This window comes from Bubalus bubalis, chromosome 3 (assembly GCF_019923935.1).
Source record: "Bubalus bubalis isolate 160015118507 breed Murrah chromosome 3, NDDB_SH_1, whole genome shotgun sequence".
NCBI classification, from domain to species: domain Eukaryota; kingdom Metazoa; phylum Chordata; class Mammalia; order Artiodactyla; family Bovidae; genus Bubalus; species Bubalus bubalis.
This window is the reverse complement of record NC_059159.1, coordinates 55,212,916-55,234,364: the sequence shown is the minus strand read 5'-3', so window position 1 is coordinate 55,234,364 and position 21,449 is coordinate 55,212,916. Positions and strand designations below refer to the sequence as shown.

Sequence of the window (21,449 nt, the reverse complement as noted above, 5' to 3'; positions counted from 1 at the left end):
TGCTGCCATCCATAGGGTTGCTTAGAGCCGGACACGACTGAGCGACTGAACTGGACTCCATCAGTCAACAATTCAGTTAGGTTAAATAACGTTAAGAACACAGAATTGGGAATCACCTGACTTGCAAAGAAAGTGTTTAGCCAGTCATTAGAATTGCTCACTTTCCCAACATCTGGGAAGGCACTACTAAGACTTAAGTGATTATTATACCACTTGCTCTTGCATTTAGAGAGTGCCTGGTCTATGGAGTTAAGATGAAGGGTAAAAATGACAATTCCATAAAAATAAAGATATGATCGAAGACCCATGTATTGATGACAGGTGAATAGAGAGATAAATGATTCTGAACTATTATATATAGGTTTGTTAGCAATTTAATCTTATATATGGATATGCATTTTACTTCTGAATATTTTTTGCTACAAATTGTGTAAAAATACATGCTCTAGATATTTTTTCCACTTTTTTCAACGAAATGTACTTCAATATATTAAGCAAAAGAAGACTTGAGTAGCCAAACAAAATTTATCATCTCTCTGGGGCTTCCCTGGTGGCTCAGACGGTAAAGAATCTACCTGCAATGCAGGAGACGACCTAGGTTCCATCCCTGGGTCAGAAGGATCCCCTGGAGAAGGGGATGACTACCCACTCCATTATTCTTGCCTGAAAAATCCCATGGACAGAGGAGCCTAATGGGCTACAGTTCATAGGATTGCAAAGAGTTGGACATGACTGAGCAACTAAGCACTTATAATTCCAAGTTGTATAGAAACACTGCTTTCCAATTATGTTAATAAACATTCCACTGTTTCCCCATCTATTTCCCACAAAGTGATGGGACCAGATGCCATGATCTTCGTTTTCTGAATGTTGAGCTTTAAGCCAACTTTTTCACTCTCCTCTTTCACTTTCATCAAGAGGCTTTTTAGTTCCTCTTCACTTTCTGCCATAAGGGTGGTGTCATCTGCATATCTGAGGTTATTGATATTTCTCCTGGCAATCTTGATTCCAGCTTGTGCTTCTTCCAGCCCAGCGTTTCTCATGATGTACTCAGCATAGAAGTTAAATAAGCAAGGTGACAATATACAGCCTTGACGTACTCCTTTTACTATTTGGAACCAGTCTGTTGTTCCATGTCCAGTTCTAACTGTTGCTTCCTGACCTGCATACAGATTTCTCAAGAGGCAGGTCAGGTGGTCTGGTATTCCCATCTCTTTCAGAATTTTCCACAGATTATTGTGATCCACACAGTCAAAGGCTTTGGCATAGTCAATAAAGCAGAAATAGATGTTTTTCTGGAACTCTCTTGCTTTTTCGATGATCCAGCAGATGTTGGCAATTTGATCTCTGGTTCTTCTGCCTTTTCTAAAACCAGCTTGAACATCAGGAAGTTCATGGTTCACGTATTGCTGAAGCCTGGCTTGGAGAATTTTGAGCATTACTTTACTAGCATGTGAGATGAGTGCAATTGTGCGGTAGTTTGAGCATTCTTTGGCATTGCCTTTTGTTGGGATTGGAATGAAAACTGACCTTTCCCATCACTTCATGGGAAATAGATGGGGAAACAGTGGAAACAGTGTCAAACTTAATCTTTTTGGGCTCCAAAATCACTGCAGATGGTGATCGCAGCCATGAAATTAAAAGACACTTACTCCTTGGAAGGAAAGTTATGACCAACCTAGATAGGATATTCAAAAGCAGAGACATTACTTTGCCAACAAAGGGCTGTCTAGTCAAGGCTATGGTTTTTCCTGTGGTCATGTATGGATGTGAGAGTTGGACTGTGAAGAAAGCTGAGTGCCGAAGAACTGATGCTTTTGACCTGTGGTGTTGGAGAAGACTCTTGAGAGTCCCTTGGACTGCCAGGAGATCCAACCAGTCCATTCTAAAGGAGATTAGTTCTGGGTGTTCTTTGGAAGGACTGATGATAAAGCTGAAACTCCAATACTTTGGCCACCTCCTGTGAAGAGTTGACTCATTGGAAAAGACTCTGATGCTGGGAGGGATTGGGGGCAGAAGGAGAAGGGGACGACAGAGCATGAGATGGCTGGATGGCATCACTGACTCGATGGATGTGAGTCTGGGTGAACTCCGGGAGTTGGTGATGGACAGGGAGGCCTGGCGTGCTGCGATTCATGGGGTCGCAAAGAGTCGGACAGGACTGAGCAACTCAACTGAACGGAAACATTCATTTGATAGAATTGGAATAGTATATCAACATCTCAGAAAGAAGAGTTACTCCCAATACAGTGAAGCTGTTTTCTCAAATTCAGGCATTACTATCTTTCACGTATCAGTGCTGTTATGTGCTTGATTTACAGCAGAATCCACTACATGTTTTCCTAAAGTTAATCTATGTTTAATATTAGATGGTGAAAAAACAAGTATAGTATGTGCCGTAAGGCTATGTAGATGGGATCAGGAGGGAGAAAGATACTTTTCTGTGGGGATAAAAAAGACAGTGCACAGGCTCATTGTCAGGGAATTGTCTTTAGGAAGGTGTCCCAGTGAAAAAGGGAGATGAACTGAATTTTCTTAAAAGCACGCATCCTTTTAGGGGAAGAACACTGACTGAAACCGCCCACCCTGGTCAGGCACCATGGTAACCGTTTGCATGAGTTGTTTTAGGACAAAAGATCCTGGTAAAGAACATAGAGCTAACAAGCCACCACCGACCAGAAGAGATCAGGAAAGGTCAAAAAATCCTCCTCGCTGGCATCCATCTTGGCTGAGCAATGCGTGCACCACCAGAAAGGGCTCTGAGTCAGAAGGATTGGTCAGAGACAACCTGGAAACTAATCCCACCACCATAAAGTCCGAGACTGCAAACCACGTGGCAGAGCTGTTCTCCTGGGTTCCCTTACCCTGCTGCTCTCCACCCAGGCACTCCTTCCCAATAAAATCTCTCGCTTTGTCAGCCCAAGTGTCTCCTTGGATAATTCATTTCCGAGTGTTAAAGCCCACTTTTGGGCCCTGGAAGGGGTCCCCTTTCCTGCAACATACCTACCTCTTCTTAGTGTGTTATACCCCTTAGGACACTCCTCAGGACTCCAGTCTGAAAACTTGAGGCATTTTTCAGCCATGATTTCTTTGGGTACTTTTCCAGTCTCTCTTTCTAGGACTCTAATGGCTTAAATGTTAGAACTCTTTATTACAGTCCAACAGATCTTTGTGGCTCTTTTTTTTTTTTTCCTCAGTTCAGATTGGGTACTTTATATTATTCTTTTAATCCACTGATTATTTCCTCTGTCACCTCCATTCTGCTGTGGAATCCTTCCACCGAGCTTCTTATTTTGGTAATTGTGTTTTTCAGTTCTAAAATTTCCTTTTAGTGACAACCTAGAGCAAATGGACAACTTTCTAGAAACATACAGCCCACCAAAACTGAATCAAGAAGAAACAGATGATTTGAACAGACCAGTCCCCAGAAGTGAAAGTGAATCTGTAATAATAATACTTTTTTTTAAACTCCTAACAAAAGTCCAGACCAGGTGGTTTCACAGGCCAATTCTACCAAACAAACAAAAAAGAACTTACACAAATTTTTCTCAAACTTTTCCATAAGACTGAAGAGGAGGGAATACTCTCAAAGACAGTCTGTGAAGCCACCATCAAACTGATACCAAAACTAGAACAAAGATACCACTGAAAAAAGAAAATTATAGGCTAATATCTTTGATGAATATAGATGTAAAAACTCTCAACAAAATATTAGCAAATCAAATCCAACAATTCACAAAAAAAGATCATATACTATGAACAAGTGGAATTCATCCCAAATTCACAGGGGTGGTTCAACATTTGCAAATCAATCAATGTCACACACCACATTAACAGAAGTCAAAAACCACATGATCATCTCAATAGATGATCCTGGGGTAAGGGGACAGAAAACAAAGCAGGAGGCATAACTCTCCCAGACATCAGAAAATACTGCAAAGCTAAGATAATCAAAACAGTGTAGTATTGGTACAAAAACAGACATACAGATCAACAGAACAGGATAGAAAACACAGAAACAAACCCACATATCTATGGTCAATTACTCTCGACAAAGGAGACAAGAATATAAAATGGGAAAAAGTCTGTTCAGCAACGGTGCTGGAAAAGTTGGACAGTGCATGTAAATCGGTGAAGTTAGAACACACCCTCACACCATGCACAAAAATAAACTCAAAATGGCTTAAAGACTTGAACACAAGACATGATACCATAAAACTCCTAGAAGAGAGCATAGGCAAAACATTATCTGACATAAATCGTACCAATATTTTCTTAGGGTCAGTCTCCAAAGGCAACAGAAATAAAAACAAAAGTAAATAGAAGTGATGTAATCAAACTTACAAGCTTTTGCACAGCAAAGGAAAACAAAAAGACAACCTCCAGAATGGGAGAAAATATTTGCAAATGATGCATCAGACAAGGGCTTAATCACCAAAATATATCAATACAAACAGCTCACACAATTTAACAAAAAAAAAAAAAAAACAATGCCATTGAAAAACGGGGAGACACCCGTAACAGAATTTCTCCAAAGGAGACATATAGATGGCCAGTAGACATATGAAAAGATGTTCAACATCACTAATCATTAGAGAAATGCAAATCAAAACTACAATGAGGTACTGTTAGCAGGAGAGTCTAGAGACCCTTCCTCCTGTGGCCCTGGTTCTTAGTAAAGATGCAAAGAAGAATCTAAGGTCTTACCCATTGCAAGAAAGTCTGTTAACAGTAAGAAAAGAAAGAACAGGTTGTAAAGTTGGACACGTCTGAGCAACGTGAGAACACACAGAAAGGACAAAGAGAACCTCTCAAGAGGGAAGCCCCAAGAGAGAAGTGGGCCATGCCAAGAGAGGCAAATGGCCTTCGAGGGCTGAGAGACAGAGTTTTTACTGCAGGGCCATTTGCATAATCCAGAGGGGTCATTGATTGACAGCCACAGGTTATATTAATATAACAGGATGCTCTACTGCACATGTCCTTCCCATAATTCAGTCTAATTATATGTGTGTATTCAGGGAATATCTATGAGCAGTTAATGAGTCTAATGGCTGCCCAAGGTTAGTTTAGTACAGGATAGTGAGAGGGAACCCACTCCAGTATTCTTGTCTGGAGAATCCCATGAACAGAGGAGCCTGGTGGGCTACAGTCCATAGGGTCACAAAGAGTCGGACACAACTGAGCAACTAACACACAGTGTGATTTGTGCCCACCCATGGGCTAGAATAGGAAAAGTCCAGCCAGTCAGCGGATGGGGGTGTTTTACAGTCCCCTGACTATTTCTGGAGTACTTGTGGGGGTTTATTAGGGGTGGAGTTGGTAAATTGTTTGGTGGGATTAGGTGGCTATTAGATCCTTAGCTGAAGGGGTTGCCTCTTGTTCCTCTCAGCTAACTTCCTGCCTAATAGTATCCCCTCATGCTGGTCAGAATGGCCATCATTAAGAAGTCTACAAATTAACAAATGCTGGAGAAGGTGTAAAGAAAAGAGAACCCTGCGACATTATTAGTGGAAATTCAAGTCCGTGCAGTCACTATGGAGAACAGTGTGGAGGTTCCTCAGAAAACTAAAAATAGGTTCTAGTTTTAGATCAATTACAATATGATCCAGAAATCCCATTCCTGGGTGTATACCCAGACAAATGCTATGCTAAGTCACTTCAGTCGTGTCTGACTCTGTGCGACCCAATGGATGGCAGCCCACCAGGCTCCCCTGTCCCTGGGATTCTCCAGGCAAGAACACTGGAGTGGGTTGCCATTTCCTTCTCCAATGCATGAAAGTGAAACGTGAAAGTGAAGTCGCTCAGTTGTGTCTGACTCTTAGTGACCCCATGGATTGCAGCCTACCAGGCTCCTCCGTCCATGGGATTTTCCAGGCAAGATTACTGGAGTGGGGTGCCATTGCCTTCTCCGACCCAGACAAAACTTAAATTCAAAAATACACATGAACCCCTAAGTTCATGATAGCTAAGATGTGGAAATACCCCAAATGTCCATCGACAGAGGAAGAGATAAAGAGGCTGTGTCCTATATATAATAGAGTATTATTCAGTCATAAAAAAGAATGAAATATTGCCATTTGTGGCAACATGGGTGGATCTAGAGATTATCATACCAAGCGAAGTTAAGTCGGAAAAAGAAAGACAAACACCGTATGATATCACTTACATGTGGAAACTAAAATACGACATAGGACTTTCCTGGGAGTCTGGTGGTAAGAGTCTGCCTGCCAATGCAGGGGGCACGGGTTTGATCCCCAGTCTGGGAAGATTCCACGTGCCACGGGGCAACTAAGCCCAGGTGCCGCAGTTTCTGAGCCTGCTCTCTAGAGCCTGTGCTCTGCAACAAGAGAGGTCACCACAGTGAGAAGCCAGTGTATCACAACTAGAGAGTGGCCCCTATTCACTGCAGCTAGAAAAAGTCCACTCTCAGCAGTGAAGATCCAGTGCAGCCAAAGTTAATTAGTTAATTAAAAAATTAAAACCTAACAAACTCACAGAACATTGACTTGTGGTTGCCAAGCGGGGAGGGCGCTGGGGAAGGGAAGGACTGGGAGTTTGGGGTTAGCAGATGTAAACTATTACAGACAGAACTGATAAACAACAAGGTCTTACTGTATAGGAGGTCCTCCAGGGAACTATATTCAATATCCTGGGATAAACCATAGTGGAAAAGAATATTGTAAAATAATGTCTATATATGTATAACTGTTCGTAACAGTTATACATATATAGACATTATTTTACAGTTAGAACTGGACATGGAACCACAGATTGGTTCCAAATAGGAAAAGGAGTACGTCAAGGCTGTATATTGTCACTCTGCTTATTTAACTTCTATGCAGAGTACCTCATGAGAAACGCTGGACTGGAAGAAACATAAGCTGGAATCAAGATTGCTGGGAGAAATATCAATAACCTCAGATATGCAGATGACACCACCCTTATGGCAGAAAGTGAAGAGGAACTAAAAAGCCTCTTGATGAAAGTGAAAGTGGAGAGTGAAAAAGTTGGCTTAAAGCTGAACATTCAGAAAACGAAGATCATGGCATCTGGTCCCATCACTTCATGGGAAATAGATGGGGAAACAGTGGAAACAGTGTCAGACTTTATCTTTTTGGGCTCCAAAATCATTGCAGATGGTGACTGAAGCCATGAAATTAAAAGACGCTTACTCCTTGGAAGGAAAGTTATGACCAACCTAGATAGCATATTCAAAAGCAGAGACATTACTTTGCCAACAAAGGTCTGTCTAGTCAAGGCTATGGTTTTTTCCTGTGGTCATGTATGGATGTGAGAGTTGGACTGTGAAGAAGGTTGAGCACCGAAGAATTGATGCTTTTGAACTGTGGTGTTGGAGAAGACTCTTGAGAGTCCCTTGGACTGCAAGGAGTTCCAACCAGTCCATTCTGAAGGAGATCAGCCCTGGGATTTCTTTGGAAGGAAGGATGCTAAAGCTGAAACTCCAGTACTTTGGCCACCTCATGTGAAGAGTTGACTCATTGGAAAGACTCTGATGCTGGGAGGGATTGGGGGCAGAAGGAGAAGGGGATGACAGAGGATGAGATGGTTGGATGGCATCACTGACTCGATGGACGTGAGTCTGGGTGAACTCCAGGAGTTGGTAATGGACAGGGAGGCCTGGCGTGCTGTGATTCATGGGGTCGCAAAGAGTCGGACACAACTGAGCGACTGAACTGAATTGATGTATAACTGAGTCACTTTGCTGTACAGCAGAGATTGGCACAATATTGTAAATCAATTATACTTCAATAAAAATTTTTTTAAAAAGAAACAAAAATAAATACGAGAAAATTTCCTTTTGGTTTTTCTTTGCATCTTCTATTCCTTTGCTGGGACTTTCTATTTCCTTGCTGAGTCTTTCTATCCTTTCATGCATCTCAAGTGTGATAATTCTGTCTGCTTTAAAATGCTTGTCAGATAATTCTAACATCTCCCTTACCTCACTGTCAGCATTTATAAATTTTTTTTCAGTCTGATGTCTTACTGGTTCTGGGTATGAAATTGAAGAAGTTGGAATCTGAACATTTTCACATTACGGTCAGACATTCCAGATCTTATCCTGCTGGCTTTCTCTGATTCCGCTCTGGTGGGGAGGGGAGATACTGCCAGGTGGGGACTGAAGTCCAAGTTCCTTACTTGGGCTCTGTTAGCACAGGTGGGAGTGGCAGGGAGGCTTCATTGCTGCTGCCAATGGTGGGACTTCCTTATATAAGGCCCTGTCCTGGCTGACAAGTATAAATGGATTTAAGCAAGCTCATTTGTCTCTGGCTCCTAATTTATTTTTATATGAGTTTGGAAATTTGAAAAACAAGCTGCATTCTGATACATCCCACGTATAGAGGTAGCACCTACCAGACTTAAACTTAGAAACTGAAGCTGAAAATAGGGAGCATGAAAAATAGCTTTGGCTTCTCTGGGTTTTCCTCACTCCTAAGAATTATTTCCAATCCATTTCTTTTCCTATATTTTCCTGTCCTCATTCAGCTTTGTCATGCCCTTTATATATTCGCTCCTCCTTGACTTGTGGGCTTTGTTCTGGTTCCCTGCCTGCTATGATCCTGTTTGAGTTTTGGAAATCAGTTGCTGTGCCCTTCAGCCCTATTCCTTCAGGAAATTAGCCCTGAAGAAGAGAAAATACACTTTTGTTGCAATTATGCAACAAAATTGCCTACCACACAGATCTGGTAATGAGACTGCCTGCCTACACCTCTTTCCAGATTCACACCACAGGCAGGGAATTGGTAGCTTGTAAGGGGCTTCCCTGGTGGCTCAGTGGTAAAGAATTCACCTGCCAACGCCTGCCAATGCAGGAGATGCAGGTTTGATCCCTAGGTTGTGAAGATCCTCTGGAGAAGGAAATAGCAACCCACTCCAGTATTATTGCCTGCAAAGTCCCAGGGACAGAGGAGCCAGAAGGGCTAAATAACAGCAGCAGTAGTCAGGATCCCACCTTCTGATCCAGACTTACCCAAATCCCCTTATACCTTATTCTCCAACAATCCCCCCATGACTGTGTGTGGTGTTGTGTGCTTAGTCGTTCAGTTGTGTCCAACTCTTTTCGACCCCATAGACTGTAGCATGCCAGGCTCCTCTGTCCGTGGAGATTCTCCAGGTGAGAATACTGGAATGGGTTGCATACCCTCCTCCAGGGGATCTTCCCAACCCAGGGATCAAACCCAGGCCTCCCGCATTGCAGGCACATTCTTTACCATCTGAGCCACCAGGAAGGCCCAGACTGTAGCTCCCTGAATATGCTGTGGCCTCTGAGGCCCTACATACAGTAAAAGTATAATTTATCCTAAACGTGGAAAAAGGAAAAATGCTGTTTGCCTCCCTGACATCATGGCAGAGTAGTTTCAATAGGCCCACATGGCTCTCACAGGGTACTCTCAGATCTGACTTTATGGTCCTATTTGGCCAACCACCCAGTACGGCCTGATCCCCAGTCTCATGGAGTCCACAGATTAGCGAGGAAAAGAAAATTAAAATAAATAACTGCACATGATGATTTTAAAACAATTATGATGAGTATCAGAAGGTAGTCAGTCAGTCCAGTCACTCAGTCATGTCTGACTCTTTGCAACCCCATGGTACAGTATGCCAGGCCTCCATGTCCATTACCAACTCCCAGAGCGTACTCAAACTCACTTCCATTGAGTCGGTGATGCCATCCAACCATCTCATCCTCTGTCATCCCCTTCTCCTCCCACCTTCAATCTTTCCCAGCATCAGGGTCTTTTCCAGTGAGTCAGTTCTTTGAATCAAGTGGCCAAAGTATTGGAGCTTCAGCTTCAGCATCAGTCCTTCCGATGAATATTCGGGGCTGATTTCCTTTAGGATTGACTCATTTGATCTCCTTGTAATCCAAGGGACTCTCAAGAGTCTTCTCCAACACCACATTTCAAAAGCATCAACTCTTCGGCGCTCACCTTTCTTTATGGACCAAATCTCACATCCATACATGACTACTGGAAAAACCATAGCCTTGACTAGACGGACCTTTGTTGGCAAAGTAATGTCTCGCTTTTTAATATGCTGTCTAGGTTGGTCATAGCTTTCCTTCCAAGTAGCAAGCGTCTTTTAATTTCATGGCTGCAGTCACCATCTGCAGTGATTTTGGAGCCCCCCAAAATAAAGTTTGTCACTGTTTCCATTATTTAATTGCAGGGACAAATATCAATAACTTCAGATATGCAGATGACACCACCCTTAATGGCAGAAAGCAAAGAAGCACTAAAGAGCTTCTTGATGAAAGTGAAAGAGGAGAGTGAAAAATTTGGCTTAAAACAACATTCAGAAAATGAAGATAATGGCATCCAGTTCCATAACTTCATGGCAAATAGATGGGGAAACAATGGAAACAGTGACAGACTTTATTTTCCTGGGCTCCAAAATCACTGTAGATGGTGACTGCAGCCATGAAATTAAAAAACGCTTACTCCCTGGAAGAAAAGTTATGACCAACCTAGAAAAGGAAAAGTAAACCGATGGGACAGCATATTAAAAAGCAGAGACATTACTTTGCCAACAAATGTCCGTCTAGTCAAAGTTATGGTCTTTCCAGTGGTCATGTATGGATGTGAGAGTTGGACCATAAAGAAAGGTGAGCACCAAAGAGTTGATGCTTTTGAACTGTGGTGTTGGAGAAGAGTCCCTTGGTCTGAAAGAAGATCCAACTAGTCCATCCTAAAGGAAATCAGTCCTGAATATTCATTGGAAGGACTGATGCTGAAGCTGAAACTCCAATACTTTGGCTACTTGATGCAAAGTACTGACTCACTGGAAAAGATCCTGATGCTGGGAAAGATTGAAGGCAGGAGAAAGGGATGACAAAGGATGAGATAGTTGGATGGCATCACTGACTCTATGGACATGAGTTTGAGCAAGCTCCAGGAGTTGGCGATGGACAGGGAAGCCTGGTGTGCTGCAGTCCATGGGGTCACAAAGAGTCGGACAGGACTGAGCAACTGAACTGAACTGATTTAGGAGTAACCTGACCCTCACACAGCCCTGCAGGTTTGTTTCCTAGCTGTTAAAGGAGTTATTCCGTACACCCTAAGATAAAAATGACCTACACACACACACTTGCATCCTTTTTTCCCTTCCCCTTCCCAAGCCTCTAATTGTCTGTTTGAAACGACTGTTGTCATGTTAACAACTCAGAATTAAGCTAATGACAAATTACCAAGAAAAAAAAAACAAAATAAAAAACATTTACTATTGTATTTTAAAGGATGACGTAAAGCACTAGAGGCGGAAAAAAATCTCAAATGCTAACAATGTTTACGTAGTGTCTAAATTTTTTCCAAATTTCCAATATGTCTATAATATGCGTAATTTTAAAGGAAAAATAATTTTAAGAACAAATCTGTGAAAATGGAAGCCCACAGCTTCCAATGACCATCTGACCATTCTTAATCTGATGTGGGGCAAATTCAGCAGTTTGAAAGGCAAGATCTTTTGTTGGGGAAGGAAGAGATGGGCGGGGCAGGAAGAACAATCCTCTGGTTATTTCTCTGTAGCGTCTCAGTCCTGTCGTACAATCTAAGTCAAATCAATGCATTAAGCGCCTCTTCCTTTCTGCTTGTCCCCAACACGGAAAGACAGGCGTAGCGGGGCGAAACGGAACACCCCGGACGCGGCTGCAGGGATGCCGCTGGGACCGATCTGCAGAGGGCGCCCGGAATGCTGTCAGCCGCTCAGCCCGCCCAAGCTTCTCCCCAAGCCCCACCCAAGCCTCTCACAAGCCCCGCCCACCCGAATCCCCGCTCCGCCCCCGCTCAGACCCCGCCCCCTCCCCGCCCGGCTTTGCTCCGCCCGCCCCAGTCACGTGGTGAGGCGCCGAGACCAGCCGGTAGCTGATGCAGTCGCGGGGTATTCATCATGGAGCTGGCCCCGCGAAGCTGTCCTCTGCTGCTGCTGCTGCTGCTTTTGGGCCTGAGCACGGGTAGGTTCGGGCAAAAGATGCTTCAGCGCCCGATGCCTCCTTCTCTCCTCCAGGGATGAGAATCAGTTAGTGGGTTTGTGCTTTTTAAACCGTATTCCTTTGCCGCTGTTTCTACCTTCTGGAATTATTTTGCTTTTGAAACTCATTCAGTTTTTTAAATTCAGAGTTATTTTTCTACTTTTTTTCTGACTCGGTATTCTGATGCTTCCTTTCTTCCCTGCGCATAGTTAGAAGCAGTTTTGCAACATGTAAGGTTTGGAGAAGCTGATGATCAATGAAGTTTCCACTATCTAAGGGCCACCTCCCTCTTCCTGCCGTGATTGGCTGCAAAATGAGATTATAAAGTTGTTGTTGTTGTTGTTTTAAGCTGAAACACTCTGTCCAGAAGACTCTAAAAAATAATACCACGAATGGGACACTTTATTGAGAGTAAGACTTCTCCCTGTACCTAATCAGAACAGGCAAGATAATATCTTCCCTCATTGCAGTCCTTTTTGACAGAAACCAGTTCGTGTTTAATATGATGACTTGCAAGTTGATTTTCAGTCTTTTCTTCAAGCAAAATGACTCCTGATCTGAATCAAGAACTGAGAATTACAACTGGCCAGAGACTTGTCTTGTGATCTGCGGCCAGTTGCTTAACTTGTTTTCCCTTCTGTAAAATGGGGATCATATGACCCTTCTGCTTGTATCTGGGAACTATCCAATAGGTTGCCCACCAGATTTTAACAGTGGTCACTGGCAGGGAGGCTTCCCTGGTGGCTCAGCGGTAAAGGATCTGCCTGCAATGCAGTAGATGCGGGTTCGATCCCTGGGTTGAGAAAATCCCCTGGAAAAGGAAATGGGAACCCACTCCAGTATTCTGGCGATGGCACCCCACTCCAGTACTCTTGCCTAGAAAATCCCATGGACAGAGGAGCCTGGAAGGCTGCAGTCCATGGGGTTGCTGAGGGTCCGACACAACTGAGCAACTTCACTTTCACTTTTCACTTTCATGCATTGGAGAAGGAAATGGCAACCCACTCCAGTGTTCTTGCCTGGAGAATCTTAGGGACGGGGGAGCCTGTGGGCTGCTGTCTATGGGGTTTCACAGAGTCGGACACGACTGAAGTGACCTAGCAGCAGCAGCCGGTATTCTTGCCTGGGAAATTACGTGGACAGAGGAGCCTGGTGGGCTATAGTCCATGGGGTCCCAAAAGAGTTGGACCGAACTTAGGGTCTAAACAGCAACCACAAACATTATCAGGAAAGGGAGGAGTGCCAGAGTTTAAGTTAAAACAGACCAAGCCTTATCTGCCATTTTCAAGGAGACTGGAATTTTGTGTTACTTGGTGTGTACTATCTTACAGCCGTATCTATAATAAACATTCCAGCCTTTCTGTTTTGCTCATCAGACCACTTTCTGGTTGCCTTAATCTCCATCCTTATTAAGTTTCAAAACAACATTTTCTCCTCACCTACTCTTCTTATCTTGGGGACCAGTTTTTGTCCTTTTACTTGCCACAGAGGCATGAAATTCAAAAAAGAGGAAGTAGAGGCAGAAAACTCTGATAACCCAGGATCATGCTTTCGTCACAGTTTAACATTAGCCTTTTTTACCCACAGAGTGGTATTTGAGAAAAGACAAGGTGTCACAGCTTGGAGGTTGTTACTTTAGCAAAGGTGACATAGTTAATGTATTTAACATACTCTTTTCTGATACATATTTTGCAAATGCTAAAAAAGTTAACTTTGGTTAACTCTAAATTGGAGGAAAATTGGAGTTGTGGGATTAAAGAATATATGTATGGCTTCTATAAATTTTCTGCCAAGTTGCCTCCTCAGAAAATTTTGTGCCAGTATGCACTTTTGCCCACAGTGGTGAGGCCAGTCTCCTGACTCATGCAAATAGAGCCACAGCCATCTGTCAAATAAGCAAAGATTTTTTAGTGACTTCATTATTGCTTTAATTTTCATATCTTTGAATATTAGTGATTTTTTTCACGTATTTATGACATTCATATTTCTGTTTTCATGAATTATTTTCTTGTGGCATTTATCCATTTAATTATTAGGATCTTGTTGTTATGACTACTGTTATTTATTGAATGCCTACTAAGTGCTAGGAATTGTCAACTATCTTGATTGTTGCAAAGATCTTATATTTTTTAATTGATCTAATGATTAAGGAAGTACCTTTCTTCGTATTTATTTCTGATCTTTATTTGTTGTTTTGCCTTTTATTTTCATTGTATGGAAATGTAACAAGTTTCTGTCCTCAACACTCGCTATTTTGCTCTATAGTCCCTGGGAGTCTCTTAAATCATTTCCCCATCCAGAGATCAAAAAACATTCAACTCTATTTTCATATTTTTTTCACATCTAAATTTTAAAAATGAAATATTTGATCCACTGGGAATTCATTTTGGTTAATAGTGTTAAGAGAGGATCTATATTTCTTTTTCTTTTTTTTTTTTTTTGGCTTCAAGAAAGCTAACAGTTGCCCTGGCATAATATATTGAGTAATTTTGCCCCACTAACTTGTTGATGCCTCTTTAATTGTATACTAAATGAGAAACCAAAATCAATGTGATGCATTTTGAGATTTTTTTTCTTTTTTCCCCTAAATGTAAATCTCTCTCTCTCTTTTAAACAATTATGAGCATGTTTCATGCCTTCCTGTTAAAAATCCAAACATTACAGAGGGTGTAGAGGAAAATGTGAAAGTTTACAGCCCCCTGGGCCTCTGTTAAGTTGGGTTTGCTTTTTCATAAGTTGAAAATTTATTCAATCTAAGTTGAATTTTTTTCCTTTATCTCCACAATGTATTGAAGTAAATACATTAACATAAACCAAATGACCTGCAGCCTAGCCCAGCCGTCCCTCCTAGGCGTGGCATTTACCTGGACATGGACATTCTTCAGGAAAACCGTGTTTGTTTCAGGAGCTGTCGTCAGCCAGCCCCCGGAAGACAGCAAGGAAGTCTGGGGTTATGTGACTGTCCGGAAGGATGCCCACGTGTTCTGGTGGCTCTATTATGCCACCAGCTCCCACAAGAACTTCTCAGAACTGCCCTTGATCATGTGGCTTCAGGTAAAAGTTTTACTGCCTGACCTGAGGTTGAGGCCAGGCTTCCCCCACTTACCATCTTGCTCACCTTTAAAGGCTCACAGCTCAGCAGAGAAGAACTGATGTGGTTCAGCAGCGAGGTAGGGGTCTCCTAGACTTGAGGATTCAGCATCCTTCTGAGGCAGATGAAGGCAGTGTTATTGCCAAGGAAGCCAAATCAGAGAGTGAGCGGTTCTGGCCTTTTGCTGGGGTCCTTTTCTACTAAGCCCAATCCAGATAGGGGCAGGAACCCTTACCAGATGCTCTTAAAGTCACATTTGACAATATGCTGATGCAAAGTGTTTCTAGAAGGTTCCAAAGCAAAAACTGAGCTATCCTGACCAGCCCTTCATCTCCCTACCCCCTCAGTCCTTTCCTCGACCTGAATTCCGTGCCCTAGAAAATTGATATTTTGAAAGAAATCAGCCTTTTGTATCAGTGTTGAGTGTTGGACCCTCTCCTTCTCCTTAAAGTACATTTGCATTTTAATCTTGAGCTCTGGTGGTAGGATTGAAGACTAGAAACTGGTTGAAAGTTCTTTGAGGGGCAGGCAGAGGATCCTTCCTTCCATTCCTAAAATGTCTCTCAGAAGTTGGCCCACACCCACCTGGAATCCACAATCTAGGGAGGGGTTGAGGAACGAAGTCTTGCTTCACCTTCTGGAAACTACAGGCTCGACCTGGCTCGGATGCCGGGCTGCTTACCAGTATGTGGGGGTGCCCTGGTCCTCATCCCCATGAGATGTAAATGTCAGTTCGTCCCAAAATGTTGTTATTCCTAAGCAGCTTCCCAGTTCTCCCAGCTTTGCCAGTGGATACAGACTTTTTTTTTTAATTGATTGATGATTCCTTTACAGTATTGTAAAGGTTTGATTTCTGTCATACCCAATGTGAATTAACCATCAGTGTACATATGTCCCCTCTCTCATCAGTCTCCCTCCCACCTCCCAACCATTCCCACCTCTCTAGGTTGCTACAGAGCCCCCGTTTGAGTTCTCTGAGTCTTATAGCAAATTCCCATTGGCTGCCTATTTACATATGTTAGCGTGTATGCATCCATGCTACTCTCTCCATTCATCTCACCCTCCCCCTCTTCTCCCCACCCTTGTCCATAAGTCTCTTCTCTATGTCTGCGTCTCCATTCCTGCTCTGCAAACAGATTCATCAGTGCCATCCTTCTAGATTCCATATATATGCATTAATATATGATATTTGTCTTTCTCTTTCTGACTCACTTCACTCTGTATAATAGGCTCTAGGTTCATCCACCTCATTAGAACTGATTCAAATGTGTTCCTTTTTCTGGCAGAGTAGTATTCCGTTGCGGAGAAGGCAATGGCACCCCACTCCAGTACTCTTGCCTGGAAAATCCCATGGACGGAGGAGCCTGGTGGGCTGCAGTCCATGGGGTCGCTGAGAGTTGGACACGACTGAGCGCCTTCACTTTCACTTTTCACTTTCATGCATTGGAGAAGGAAATGGCAACCCATTCCAGTGTTCTTGCCTGGAGAATCCCAGGGACGGGGGAGCCTAGTGGGCTGCCGTCTATGGGGTCGCGCAGAGTCGGACACGACTGAAGTAACTTAGCAGCAGCAGCAGCAGTATTCCGTTGTATATATGTAGCACGGCTTCTTTATCCATCTGTCGACCAGGTCGCTTCCGTGTCTTGGCTATTGTAAATAGTGCTGCAGTGGACACTGGGGTACATGTGTCTTTTTCAGTTTTGGTTTCCTCAGGGTATATGCCTAGAAATGGTATTGCTGGGTCATATGGTGGTTTTATTCCTAGTTTTTTAAGGGCTCTCCCTACTGTCTTCCATAGTGGTTGTATCAGTTTACATTCCCACCAGGAGTGCCAGAGGGTTCCCTTTTCTCCACACCCTCTCCAGCACTTGAGGTTTGTGAATTTTTTGTTGATGGCCATTCTGTCTGGAGTGAGGTGATATCTCATGGTAGATTTGCTTTGCATTTCTCTGACAATGAGCAATGCTGAGCATCTCTTCATGTGTTTATTAGCCCTCTGGGATACACAGTTATTGATGAGATACTGAAGATGAACAGTTTGCAGGGAGGGGCCTTTCTCTCTTAGGATTATGGCAAGTATTCTCCCTGGGAGCTCAGCTGAGGGTGCAGGTAGAAAAATGCCTCCGAAGAAGAAGGCGTCTGTGTGGCCCGGGGGACTTCTGCACCTCCCGGGGGGCTGGAGATGGAGACACGGCAGAGCTGTCAGCGAAGTCCATGCAGTGGGCACATCCAGGTCTGCCTTACTGCCCCTTATAGTTGAGGCAAAACACTTCCCTTTTTCTGGGCTTTGGTTTTCTAATCTGGGAGATTTCAGTGGTTTTCAAACGTTTTATTAATCAGCAGAACTGTTTCCACTCCAAGTGAAAGCTTACAGACCAGCCAAAGCAGAAGGAAGCAGTGTTGGGTGGAGGTGGGGGGCGGAGCGCCAAGCCCACCCACTCAGCCTCCCCTGGTCCTGCAGCCCCTCAGGCACTTTCTGGGCTTCTGGGAGCAGTGTGAAAATCACTGAATTTCAGAAACTGCAGACCTTTTCCTTTTGGTTGAGCGCAGACTAGGGCGATTGTTTTATTTGAATGAGTTGCCAACAGTGCCAGTCAGGACATTTCCTCCTTTTTTCCAAAAATCTAATGACTCGGGGGCTGAACTTGCCTTCCCAAGGCTGAGTGGTGGGGACCCCGCTTGCCGACAAGCAGGAGCTCCTGACAAGTGGCCACACCTGACCTCTCTGCTCCCTGAGGTGCGCCTCTGGCCCCTGGAAACCATCCGGTTTGTGACCTTTGATTACTGTGAGCTGAGATGTTATTTGATGGTTTTCAGCTGGCTAATGAACTGGCTCTTCATCCCCCAGAAACCCAAGGGAAGCTGAAAAGAGTAGGTGTAAGAAAGAGATAATTAATGCAGGTTCAAAGAGGCTCTGTTTCAGCAGCCTGCTGAGAACGTGGACACTAGCTTCTCTGGGCGGGTCTTTGAGAACTTAGGTCGTGTCCTCTGAGTGGAGTAGCTCTGAGTGATGTCATGCGCTGCTTTAAGCACACTTTCAAGTCATTTAAAGTGTTTCAGTTTGTCCCCTGACACATTTGCCACAGAGTCACTGCACAGCCCTGGGCCATGCCCCATCGCAAAGTTCTAGGCAGAAACGATTTTGCAGTAATACAGTCTTGAGTAAAACAAAACAGGAAAATGGGATTTCTCCCACAGAGACCACACCCCTGAGGTTCCAGCCTCCCTCCCTTTCGCTTTGGTTCTATCCCAGCCTAGCAAGTCCACTAGGGTAAAGGGGCCCAGCTTTCACTCCAAGGACCTTTACTCTTTGTGTGTGTGTGTGTAAATTGAAGTATAATTGGTGTACAATATTATATAAGTTATAGGTATGCTACTGCTGCTGCTAAGTCACTTCAGTCGTGTCCAACTCTGTGTGACCCCATAGACGGCAGCCCACCAGGCTCCGCCGTCCCTGGGATTCTCCAGGCAAGAACACTGGAGTGGGTTGCCATTTCCTTCTCCAATGCATGAAAGTGAAAAGTGAAAGTGAAGTCACTCAGTCGTGTCCGACTCTTAGCGACCTCATGGGCTGCAGCCTACCAGGCTCCTCCGTACATGGGATTTTCCGGAGTACTGGAATGGGGTGCCATTGCCTTCTCCAAGTTATAGGTACACGTGTAGTTTGTACCTCTTAATCCCCTTCCCCTGCATTGCCCCCTCCCCCCCTCCTCTTTCCCTACTGATAACCACTGGTTTGTCATCCATAGCTGTGAGTCTGGTTTTTTTTGTTATATTCAGTAGTTTGTTGTATTATTTAGATTCCCCATAAAAGTGACATCATGCAGTATTTGTCTTTCTCTTTCTAACTTACTTCACTTAGCATAATACCCTCCAAGCCCATTCATGTTGCAGCAGATGGCAAATGTTTGTTCTTTTTATGGCTGAGTAGTATTCCGTTGTATATATGTACCACATCTTCTTTATCTGTTCATCTGCTGATGGACACTTAGGTTGCTTCCATATCTTGGCTATTTATAAATAAGGCTGCTATGAACATTGCGTTGCATGTATTTTTTCGGATTCGTGCCTTTGTTGTTTTTAGATATATACCTAGGAGTGGAATTGCTGGATCATGTGGTAGCTGTAGCTTTAGTTTTCTTCAGAAACCTCCATACTCTTTTCCACAATGGCTGAACCCATTTATATTGCCACCAACAGAGTACAAGGACTCCCTTTTCTCCATATTTGTTCTTTTTGTTCTTTTTGATGATTGCCATTTTGGCAGGTATGAAGTAATTTCTCATGATGGTTTTGATTTGCGTTTCCATGATTATTAGCAATGCTGAGCATCTTTTCATGTGCCTACGGGCCATCTGCATTTCCTCTTTAGAAAAATGTAACGTTCTTTTGCCCATTTTTAAATCAGTGTTGTTTTTGATACTGAGTTGCGTGAGCTGTTTATATATGTTGGGTATTAAGCCCTTTTTGGTTATATCATTCACATATTTTCTCCCGTTCAGTAGGTCTTTTCATTCTGTCAGTGGTGAGGACCCTTGCTCATTTCACTGTGTGTTGCATGCATTTTTCAATGTTGTCACATAATTTCTCATGGTTTATGACCCTAGTGTCACATTCCATCGTTTAGGTGATCGTGGTTTACTAACCCATTGCCCTGCTGGGGGACATTGGAGTTGCACCCTTTTGCTGTTCTAAATATGACTTTAATGAACAGCTCCCTCTGACTTGTGAGCTTTTTACTGCTGCATTAGGAAATCTTAGGGTATAGAGTGCATATAATTAAAGAGATTTATAGCCTCTCAGTTTTGTAATCGTTAGCTTGGCATAGTTTCAGCACATTAGGTAGTTTCATAACGTCTTTCCCTGTCGGGGTCCTTTACATACCCCTGAGCCCTGACTCTGTGTTGTTCCTTGTTCTCCTTCGGATTTCCCTCTGTAGACTGGCCTGGCTTCTGTTTTGCTGAGCTGTTTCCTTCCATCTTTGCGTATCTCCCTTTCCTATCCATCTTGAACAGGGAGACGGTATCCTTTTACTTGAGGCTGGTTGTTGGGCCTCCCAGCCTCTGAGGTTTTATCCAGAAAAGCACCAACCATCCTTTTCCCCTCACCGTCTCCTGAAGGACCTCCTCCCTTCTCTTAGACCTGAGAACCTCTGCCTCTTATATTCTGAGGCTCCAGCCCTGAGCTTCTGCCCTGAATCCTGCCTCGCCCCGGCCACCCAGGGGACTGAGTGCTTCCTGCCCTGGGACTTCTGTGTTTGCTGCATTGTATCCTGGGGATCGTCTTGATCAAACTGCCCCTTGGTCTGGGTCCCTTGTAAATCCTCAGGGTCACAAGGCCAGTCCCGGTGGCAGCCCTAATTACACGTCCCCTCCATGGGCCCTACTGCTCGTCTGCAAAGGGAGAGTGTTTGGATGAGATGTCTTGAAGTCAGCAAACCCTACATCAGGCCGTGGCTCAAGCTCAGAGAATCAAAGATAGGAAAGCACCCTCTGGGAACGCTTGACCTGGGCACCTCCTATCAGCAAGACTTCAGCAGTTACTAGGGGGCTCAGTGAGTCCAGACGTCCCTGGTGACCCTGTGAGGGCCCTGTCGGGCTCCTGAGCACAAGGCCTTCCTGTGTTCCTCGTTTCTTTGATTATAGGAAACTGCTTTCATTCAGCCTCCATAACCTTCTCTGAGTTCCAGTGGGCAGATTCAAGCAGTTGATAGTTAGGGAAGGGAGGGGGTGCGAGACCAGGGAGAAACAAACCATCAAGAGCAGCCTTGGGGTAACATCCTGTTTCATCATCAAAGGATGTTGTTATATTTCAGTCACTAAGTCCTGTCCCACTCTTTTCGACCCCACGGGTTGTAGTACACTAAGCTCCTCTGTCCTTCACTATCTCCCGGAGTGGACTCAAATTCACGTCCATTGAGTCACTCATGCTATCAAACCATCTCATCCTCTGCTACCCCCTTCTCCTTTTGCCTTCAGTCTTTCCCGGCATCAGGGTCTTTTCCAGTGAAATGCATCTTCACTTCAAGTGCCAAAGTATTGGAGCTTCAGCTCAGCATCAGTCCTTCCAGTGAATATTCAGGAGTGATTTCTTTTAGGATTAACTGGTTTGACTCCTTGCTGTCCAAGGGACTCTCAAGAGTCTTCTCCAGACCACAGTTTGAAAGCATCGATTCTTCAGTGCTCAGCTTTCTTTATGGTCCTGTTCTTACACTGTACATGACTACAAGAAAAACCATGGCTTTGAATCTACAGACCTTTGTTGGCGAAGTGATGTCTCTGCTTTTTAATATGCTGTCTAGGTGTGTCGTAGCTTTCCTTCCAAGGAATAAGCATCTTTTAATTTCATAGCTGCAGTCACCATCTGCAGTGA

The 21,449-nt window shown here is 43.8% G+C and overlaps 1 protein-coding gene across 1 annotated transcript in view; it reads left to right on the top strand.

Moving 5' to 3' along the window:
* Positions 1–11,818: 11,818 nt before the first annotated feature.
* SCPEP1 (serine carboxypeptidase 1) overlaps positions 11,819–21,449 on the top strand; it is a 33,015-nt gene continuing 23,384 nt past the window's right edge. The window contains exons 1-2 of the mRNA XM_006076225.3: positions 11,819–11,968; positions 14,892–15,040. Of these exons, the coding sequence (XP_006076287.2) occupies positions 11,905–11,968; positions 14,892–15,040 (213 nt within the window). The 5' untranslated portion in view covers positions 11,819–11,904. The remainder of the gene's footprint in view (positions 11,969–14,891; positions 15,041–21,449) is intronic.